This window comes from Peromyscus eremicus, chromosome 3 (genome assembly GCF_949786415.1).
Source record: "Peromyscus eremicus chromosome 3, PerEre_H2_v1, whole genome shotgun sequence".
Classification (NCBI taxonomy): Eukaryota; Metazoa; Chordata; class Mammalia; order Rodentia; family Cricetidae; genus Peromyscus; species Peromyscus eremicus.
The window spans coordinates 21958847-21969269 of NC_081418.1; the positions used below are offsets into that span (position 1 = coordinate 21958847).

At 36.0% G+C, this 10423-nt stretch overlaps 1 protein-coding gene across 1 annotated transcript in view; it reads left to right on the forward strand.

Annotated features, from left to right (window-relative positions):
- Nucleotides 1-3448, forward strand: part of Mios (meiosis regulator for oocyte development) — a 33198-nt gene extending 29750 nt beyond the window's left edge. Inside the window, exons 10-11 of the mRNA XM_059257364.1 lie at nucleotides 2208-2337; nucleotides 3265-3448. Of these exons, the coding sequence (XP_059113347.1) occupies nucleotides 2208-2337; nucleotides 3265-3361 (227 nt within the window). The 3' untranslated portion in view covers nucleotides 3362-3448. The remainder of the gene's footprint in view (nucleotides 1-2207; nucleotides 2338-3264) is intronic.
- The last annotated feature ends 6975 nt before the right edge of the window (nucleotides 3449-10423 follow it).

Here is a 10423-nt window from a genome sequence, read left to right on the forward strand (position 1 = left end):
ATGTTTTAAGAAACTATTCCTAGCTATAAAATTATTCCTGTAGCTATTAAATGTGACTAGCAATGATACAGGTAAAATTTTTATTATATACATGTTTTAAAAGGTAATAATTGCTTAGAGGTAACAATTTTTATTTAATTTTTTTTGTATTTTTATCTGTAATTGTGTGGAATCTTAAAATATTTTAATTTGCTTTGTTTTAAAACAAAACATTGAGGTAGCCAAAATTAATAGAGTCAGCATTTTTTGGAACACAAAAAGTGGCATAGCAAAGTAGTGTGTGTAGAAAAGCTGGAGATGTCCAACATGCCTGAAATTTAAGTACTACAGGAAGGGTCAACAAGAAAATACATGTGAAGATGCACATGTATAAACAAATTTTATGTAGTAGTACATGTCTTTTAATTGTTTTTGAACTGAACATGGATGAGTATTTATGTCATATATTGTGATAAATAGAAATTCCAAAAGTCCCCTGCCCTACCTTGCTTAAGTCATGGCCTACACCAGTCTTTTTTTTCATTTTTGAAAAAGGGTCTTGGTATATAGCCTTGGCTATCCTGGAACTCACTATGTAGACTAGGCTAGCCTTGAATTCAGAGATCAGCCTACTCTGCCTCCCAAGTGCTAGGTTTTGAAGCATGTGCCACCACAAGCAGCCCTATCTGTACCAGTTCTTTTGTTCCTAATGTGTTTTTAATTAAAATATAATTATGTCCTCTCCTACCCCAACCCTTTCCAAGTCCTACCCCCTTGTACCCTCTCAAATTCATGACTGCTTGTTCTTATTTTGTGTGCTAATTAGATACACAACATATACACACAGAGAGAAAAATATATAAATATAACCCACTGATTCCATTTAGTGTTGTCGGTATGTTTATGTTTTTAAGGATGAACATGTGATTCTGAGTTTCTTATTCAGCCTGTTGATTAGATGCATGGCCTTGTCACATTTACTTTTGCTTGTAGTTTCAAATGTATGCAGAAGACATGAAATTTATCCTTTCATTTTTCTGTTTTGATTAACCCTAAACTTCCAGTTTTGGGTTTTTTGTTTGGTTGTTTGTTTGGTTTGGTTTGGTTTGGTTTGGTTGTGTGTGTGTGTGTGTGTGTGTGTGTGTGTGTGTGTGTGTGTGTGATGCTGATGACTGCTGCTGTAATTTATTTCTCACTACCACTGAGCATCTCGTTCAGGAGTACAGTAGGATTTTCTAATATACTATTAACCATTTACTTTCCAGAGTTTTACTAGGATGAATAATGTGCTGCTGTACATATTTAATGTCCGCTTTATATATGTTTACAGTGTATCTGTTATAGTTACCTGGAAGGAGAATTGGGTTGTGTTATTGCAAGGTTCTGTTTGCCTGTATGTTACCTGTTATTTTTATGTCTGTTCAAGAGATAGATTGGTCAGTCATCTTTCTCATGCTGCTTTTGTTATTTTGTTAGCAAATTGTACCAACCCCAAAAAGTACCACATGAACTTTTTTTAAAATCTTCTTTGGAAAAGTTTGAGTGGCTGTTGGTTTTCGTTAAAACTCACCTGAAACCTGTGTGTAGATTTCTTTTTGGAAAAGTTTTTGACTAATGTTTTTCTTTTTTTTTTTTTTTCTTTTTTTGTTTTTTTGAGACAGGGTTTCTCTGTGTAGCTTTGCGCCTTTCCTGGAACTCGCTTTGGAGACCAGGCTGGCTTCGAACTCACAGAGATCCGCCTGGCTCTGCCTCCCGAGTGCTGGGATTAAAGGCGTGTGCCACCACCGCCCGGCATGTTTTTCAATTCATGTAGTTTCTTAGTGGGTTTGGATACACTTTTGCATTTTTTTGTTGACTATTAAAAATATAAGTAAACTAGCTGGGTGTAATGGCACAAGCCTTTTATCCCAGCACTCAGGAGGCAGAGGCAGGTGGATCTCTGTGAGTTCCAGGCTAACCTAGTCTACATAGTGAGTTCCAGGACAGCTAGAACTACATAGTGAGACTGTGTCTTGAAAACAACAACAAAAACAAACACACACACACACACACACACACACACACACACACACACACGTAACTATTACATACATGTAAGCTATAAGTCTTAGATCTTAATAAAATTGCTATTGCAATATGGTATATGATTTATATTTTAACATAGCTACCCTTTAAGAAACTTAAACTGCTGTGATGTGGCTAATGATGGTCAATTTCTTTTCCTATAGGCGGATCCAAATCAGATGAAAAAGTGGACTTGAGCAAGGACAAAAAGTTGGCTCAGTTTAACAATTGGTTTACCTGGTGTCACAATTGTCGGCATGGTGGGCATGCCGGACATATGCTTAGTTGGTTCAGGTAAACAACACTTTTCTTCCTTGATAATCTTATAGTTATAGGACATAGAGCAAATATCCTTTTCAATAGCTCAGGCTCTTGGTATCATTGTATTATGTCTAATTGAAGAATTAATTTTTTAAAACTTATTTGCTTATTGACTTAACAAAGGTAATGTCGATGGTTCTGCTACTATCTTATATAATGTTAAACTGTAAAAGTAATATCTATGCCAGGTGTGTGGTGGTGCTTGCTTTAATGTCAGCACTTGGGAGGCAGAAGCAGGTGGATCCCTATGCGATGAGTTCAGGGACAGCTTAAACAGCAAATTCCTGGCTAGACATGGCTACATAGTGAGAGCTTACCTCAGTTTTTTTATACTTATCTAAGAAATCCTTTGTATGGATTAAATGTTTAATGTTATTTAACCCTGTTGGGAGATAGGATATTTACAGTTTTTTATAGCTTACAATTTCTATTGTAATTAAATTATGAATATAATTATACATGCACACACACACACACACACACACATGTCTACTACATTAGTTCTTTGTAGGTGAGCCCCACATAAATCGCTTTTGCAATGATGATTCTCAAAGTGAACTTACTGATTCTGAGCAGTGCTAGTGGTCCTGTGCAGTTCATTAACATAACACTCCCATGAGTGTTGTCTCATTTGTGCTAACCTGAACTCTTAATACACCCTATCCCCTTAGTAACTGTTTTGGTATATTATTAGTGTAGAAACCAAAACTGTTCATTTTCAGGAACATTCTTTTCAAAGTTCACCTTGGTGATGGTTTCTAATTTGATGCTCTGAATACAGTTTTTTATTATGGGGTTTAATTTATATACTTAGCCCAGTAGCATTTTGAAGGTAATTATATAAATGTATTTGTGGATGTAAAGCTTGGATTCCTAACTGTTATTTCACCATTTTTTCAGGGACCATGCAGAATGTCCAGTATCTGCATGCACGTGTAAATGTATGCAGTTGGATACAACAGGAAATCTGGTACCAGCAGAGACTGTTCAGCCTTGAAATGCTACACCTAAAGAGAAACCTTCAAGTGTGGAGTTTTTAATAGATGTCCTCCATAGTTCAGAAACATACCTCAGAACAAGTCACTCATGAAAATGAGAAAATAAATCATTCTATCAGATGAGCCATTTGATGTTTGAGTGATTTTGATGTGCTTCTTAGAGTCAAATGCTGCTGAAATAAACATCAGAGCCTGGATATAAGTGCTGTTCAGTAGGTTAAAGTTCATTTGAAAGAACCTTCTAGGGTTTTGTCAAAATTATGAATATATGTAGAAGGTTTTAGAATGAAAACAGACCTTGTGCCTGCATCCTCAATCTGAACTTGATATCTTTTGATAGAATCTGCACATATTTAAAGCCAAACGGCCAATTCCATGGTTCAGATAACAGTTTAAGCTTACCCATGCTTAGATTCCATTCAGATAAAATGTGAATTTTGACATTGAGAATTAGCACCTGACCCACACTGGAGAATAAATATTAACAATATGTTTGAGAGAAGTAAACACACATACACACACACACACACACACACACACACACACACACACACACACACAGGGGACTTCCTAATACATTTATATTTTAATGTAAAAATTTTTGACATAGTTTATTGTTGTCTTCCTCAAAAAATCCAAGTTAAGAGCAGGCCAGTGAGATGGTTCAGCATGTGAGGGGGCTTGCTGCCAATCCTGATGACCTGAGTTCAATCCTTGAGACCCACATGGTGGAAGAGTTGAATCCACTTACCTCCACAAGGGCACTGTGGCATGAGGCAGGCAGGTGCACACACACACTTAGAAAATGAAGAAATGAATAAAAAAATATAAAAAGAATGTATCTCACAACATTTTTTCTTTACAAAAGAAAAAAAAATGTGTGAAATTTCAGGAAAATATGCTAAAGAGTTTTTCAGTGTAATTTTTTTCTCTTCTTGTGTTCTGATTTGTCTTTGGAGATTTCTCTACTTACCATACTAACAGCCTTCTCACCATCAGAACAGTTTTCTGAATACAGATTCTTTGCAAGATCCCTATGTAGGAACAGGTTTAATGGTGCTGTCTGTCAATTTTGGAATCTGTCTTTTTCCAAGGTATACTACGTGATGTTGGGCAAAACAAGGGCATTCTTGAAGTCTATTTTTAAGTTGCTAAAGTATGTGCATTGGGGCCAGTTCAAGAACTTTGTTTCCATTTCTGTTTGTCTGCCTAGTTGGACAGATTGAAGAGGAAGGATTTTATAATGCTTCTTTGTCACCTGCCGTGCACAGCAACTGAACTGAATTTTCTGCTAGAAGTCATAATCTTAAAGGATCCTTTTCTGTAGATTTCGGAGGTGTCTGAAGCTGAATGACATTAAAAGCTTTATGTCGGCAGCTGGGCTGATGAAAGACTAAGATCTAGTTAGACTAGACAGATGTGACTTACATATTCAAGAAAAAATGGAATCTAGTTTATTGAAGATCTGATGATACAAAAAGCATAGAGTAACAGCTGGGTGAGTTTTCAGATGAAAAACTTGGGAATAATGACTTACTTTTTATAGAAATTGCCATTATGGGATTATTGGTCTTCATAAATCCTAATACTTTCATTTAATTAGAATATTTTCTTTAATACTGCATAAATTAAAATATTCTTTTTAACCTTACTGTGTCCTTAATATGAGCTTCAAAGTAATGTCAGACTCTTAGGATGTATATTTTCATTTTTCCTAAAAGTACAATATAAAGTTAATGAAAGGTTTTGATATAGAGTGTAAGATATAAATATGAAGTCTATTATGTAAATATAGACTTATTTGTAACATTTTAAAGGTTCTCCTATGTAATAGCTTCCTAATATTTCCTTTGAACTTAACCATACAGTTTATATGATGTCTATTTATCTTGCCTTGCATTGTGTGTGGAATGAAAATAGATTTGAATTATTTCCCCATTTTTTGTTCCTTAGATCACTGGTATTTGAGAGTAAACTCACCAAGATATTTTTGAGTTATTGAGATATTGTTGCCATTGTATACATGAAGTAACAGACATAGGGACATTTTTACTTGTCTAGACAAAATAAATTATGTCAGCTGACAAATATATTAGTAGGACACTGATTAAAAGGATGGCGGTAAAGGGCAGAAGGCGTAGGTCATTGGGAACATATGCTTAACATACATAAGGTGAGCTCACCAGGTTTCTTAGTGTCACATGCACATAAAGGGAGAAAGTAGGGTGCTGTTCACCTATCTGCATCTATTAAATGGGAGGATCTGCATTTTAATGACTATGGGAAGGAAATAGTCCGAGAGAACACCATGAGCAATAATGAAGTCAAATGTAAGTGTTCTTTAAATGAAGTGAGCAAATACATATTAAAAATCCTTAGAAATAGTCAACATTTTGTCATAAGATGGCAGAAAGCTTTTACGAGTTACTAAATGCACAGATACAGGTATGATGTAGTTCTTCATTTACAAAACAAATGTAGAACTTTAATATCCACTATAACAACAAATATTAACACATACATAGGGAATACTGATCAACTATTCAAATAAAGTAGATCTTTTTACTAAGGAAGCTCTATGCCATTGGTAGGTGAAGAAGAAAAGCTACATGAGAATATGCATAGCATGTTAAATATATTTTCATGGAAATTTGACCGTTTTCCCATTGGGCTTTGGGTAATGTTTTTCTTTTTTCTATCTAGCATTTCTTTTCAATAATAAGGGATGTAAAAATTAATGGAAATGTATATCACCCATATCACTGGCTTTTTCAAGTTAACTGTGACCAGGCATCTTGTGTTGCCATCATGAAACAGATGTGATTTATCCTGAGGTAAAGAAACATGTTTCACAATAGGAAAGTTAGTACAGTTCTAATTTACTTATAAATCATTTTTCTCAGTGTTGTGTCTAGTAGTAACACTGCAAAAACACTCTACTTTTAATCCAGCCCTCCCTCAGATAGTTAGAAATTGCACTGCACTCTCCATTTATGGTTATAAAACTCCTAATGTCGCTGAAGTCACTGGGGTATATAATTAGATATAATTAGTAACTATCTCAACCTTTTCTCCTCTGTGTCTTCCTCGTAGATTTTCTGACTCTTCTCTTCTGGCTCTGTGGCCATGGCAGGAAGCCTGCTCTCTCCATTGTTGTTATCCAACCTGGAGTACATATACACAATTCATTTACAGTAAGTTCTTTACAGTAAGTGGTGAATTCTGAATGTGCCCAGATGCCCATGCTTCTAACAGACCAGCAAGCATCTGCATGTCTTGATTGGTGGACACTGTTAAAGTATGATATTAAATGATCATTGGCACCATTATTGTGGTGGAATCTGTGTGTCTGATGAAAATTGTAGCCATAAGCTCAGTTCCAGTACAATCAGATTCAGAGTCATTCAGATCAGTGTTTAGATTTGCTTTGTCATTTGGACAGAATGAGATTGCTGAGGCATCTGTATCTTTACAGCCAAACGTCAGTCTCTTTCATTTTTATTTTAAAATTTTAAAATAATTATCTAACAATTGAAGGAAACAGTTGTCCATAATATCTTCCAAGATGTAATTTCCTTACTAACACTATTGATAGGACAATGTTTTTAAATGCTTTGCTTTAGGATTAAGGATAATTTGTATAATGCCAGAAATAGCAATAATAATTCAGCGCATAGTCTTTCATCCAACTTATGAAAAGCATGCTGCCTTAATGTAATTTCCTAACTGGAAATTCAGATAGAGTAATCTAATTAAGTTGGAATCTTAAAACAAAATCACAAAGAAAGAATTGTCTTGAAATATGTTTGAAGGGATTGATGTCTCAAATGTGAAACAGACATTTATGTATCAATTCACAAAAGCTGTTGGCTTTGTATCTTTTTACTTAAAGAATGTTAGTTTCACTTATGCATGCTTTATACACTTGAGTCTGCAAGAAACCCTGAAGTTTGAAATACCAAATACCCAAATTCATATTTATGTTATAGCCATGTTTAGTTAATAATAGCTAAATAAAAAGTTGCCATTGTCAAATGTAACAATGTTTTAACATTATGTAATTTTGTTTCTAAACAACAAATATAGTAGCAGTATTTTGTGAAAAATGAGTATTGCAAAGTTCCTGTGTTCTAACTTTAATCAAAGAAAAATTACTTCGTTATCCATTTGGAAATTCACGTTAGACAAGAATACTTAATATTTGCACAAATCTAGGTGTACATAAAATTTCCTAAATAGGTGGAGGTATATACATTTATAAATATTAATATTAAGTCACAAATTTGTGGGATATGTCTGTTGCAAAAGAAATATTTTGTCTTAAATCTTCTGACCTTCAATTCCTCATAAACAGAGCGTAGAGAAGAAAATTACACATGTAGGGTCCATTGATAGACAAGTTGCTCTCCCTGACCTCTACACTTTGGGAGACAAGTAGCCAAGGCTGGCCTTGGGCTCATGATCTTTCTCTGTGCCCCCTGTGTGCAGTACTGTATGCTTGACTAAAGTAGCATTTTTTTTAAATTTAGTAAATTCTTTCAATGAATGCTGAAATATTGCTCCAAACAGGGAATGTTATTCCCTACTAGAAAGACAGACACAAACTGGAAATGAATAAGCTGGCACAGGCTCTCAGGGTCATTTGAGACAGCCACTCCTGGGAATGTTCTTAACCTAGTGGGTGAATGATAATTTTAAGTATACTCTGTTGAATTCAGTGGTTTCTGCCTTCAGGAAGTATTATATGGAGTATATGATTATTTTTCCTTTGGGACCTTGAGGTTAAAACTATATCGTCCTTCCCGGTAAAACATCCTCCCAGAAAGAATCCCCCTCCGCAATCATTTATTACTTGTAGTTTGTTTCTTATACTGGTCTTCACTTGGAGTCCACTTCCACAATGTGAAACGTTGAGATTTCTGTGTATCTTTTTGCATGTACATGCTAGAATTTGAATATTTTTCTCCAGCAGAGACATTTGAGCAGAGTGAAAATGAATTCTCATAGAACAAAATTGCCAAGCATATGTGACGGAACTGTAGGGAAGAGGCGTACAACTTTAATCTGCACAGAAGCTTAAAAATAGCTCTATGGTGCTTATGCATGAGGCCTGACAAGTGACATTTCTCATTTTGGCAGCATTCACCTACAGGCCCCTATCTGTACCAGAACACACTCATCCCTGGGATAAATGATTAATGAGCTGCCTATCATTTCCAGTCCTTTTGTACTGAGTAGTGGAGGCTTCAGCTGATCATGTTCTAGCCATCAGCATTCTTACTGAAACTGAATCTGCCACTCTAGAGTTATGCTAGGACAATCAGCATCTCAATAAAAAAAATTACAACATTAAAGATAACAAAGGCCTTTCCTGGTCACTGTCCTATCTCTCAAGGAGATTTTGTTATTTGCCTTCAGGGAGCATTATGTTCTTGTCAAGATCTGCCATCTGATGATAGCCAGATTTCCAGTTCTTTTTCTGGGCTTTCTGAGACAGGTCTTGCTGCTTAGCCCAGGATTCCTCCTACCTCAGTATTCTGAATATTGGGATTGCAGGTGTGCACCACTATGCCTGGCTCGCTTTTATTAGTTACTGTCATGTCATATGACATGGAAATGTATGAGACCCTGCATCTTGCAGGGTGAGCGATAATATAACTGCCAAATTATTTTAGATTGACAAGCGATTCTCAGAACTCTTGTATTTGAGCAAGCAGATGTTGGAAGGAGAGGATAAGAACATCATTTAGCTGTCAGGACAATGTGGGCTACATTCAAAAATAGATGGCAAAAAATGGACCTACATAGCCTATGAAAACGGGACAGCTTGTTGTTTTGGTAAAAGATACATACAAGGAAAAGGATGGGACTTAGAACTTCTGTTTTAGCATCTCTTTCTGCCTCTGGGATTCTTAGCATTCCTGAATTTAAACTGTTCCCTCATTTACTTCTAGCTTCCAATTTCCTTTCTTTGTTCCTTTCTAAATTTTCTAAGATCAATTGTTTAACCTACCTCTGAATAAGATTCACTCAGCTGAAGTACCAGAGCCAAGGTTGATTATGCAGGGATTGGAACCATCCCTATACTTAATGATTCTTTCCAGCGTCTAGCAGTTAGGTGGTGGGTGGTGCTGTGAGTTTTCTGTGTGCATTTTTAAGAAGCAGCTAGGAAAGGCTGCTTTGAGGACTACTAACTAGAGGGCATTTTTACCCAGTATTGATTAATGTAGATAGCCATTTTCTTGGATTTGGGGAAATGGGTAGAAAGGGATCCTAGTAAGAACCAGCATTGCGATGATAAGGAAAAAAAGACCAGGGAGGGGAGACAATTTTTCTACAGTTGTTCCTTCATTTTTTAGATTCTCCAGTGACAGTTAGTACTCTTTTCAGCCTCTGATGAGCTGGTTAGGCCAAGCTTTGCTGAACTGGGTGGTGAATAAACAATGAGCACACCCTTCTTGATGCTTGACTCAGATAGCTCACCACTCACACTTCTCAGAACGCTCTGCAGCACAGCATTCTAGGAAGCAACTACCACCTGGTAGTTCATCTGTTGGCCATTTTTAACTCAACCACTTATTTGGAGTCTGAATAATAGGATATGCAAAATTATAAATGAAGTGGAAGAAAAGAAAGGATCATTCTGGGAAGTGTACTAATTGGGTGGTAAAGCTAGAATTAGGTCTAGGGTCTAGATTGAAATCTGGTACTCTTCTGTTCATCAGACTATTTTATCTGTTCTTTAAGGGTGTGGCCCTGCTTGGTTGACTATGATCCAGTGGATGGCTCCATACCCAAGAGTATATTGCTAACACAAATTGAACTCCATGGGATATTAAAAAAAGAACATGCATTTGACTGGAAGGATGAGATGAAGGTGATCTGGGAGGATTTAAGGGGGGAAATAGGATCCAAATATATTGTATGAAATTCTCAAAGAATAAAAAATTTGAAAATATTTTATATTAAAAAAAATCCAGGTAAGTAGTTCAGTTCAAATCTAAATACCCAAGAGCCAGGGAAGCCAAGGGTGTTGCTCTCAGTCTAAGACCGAGGGCCTA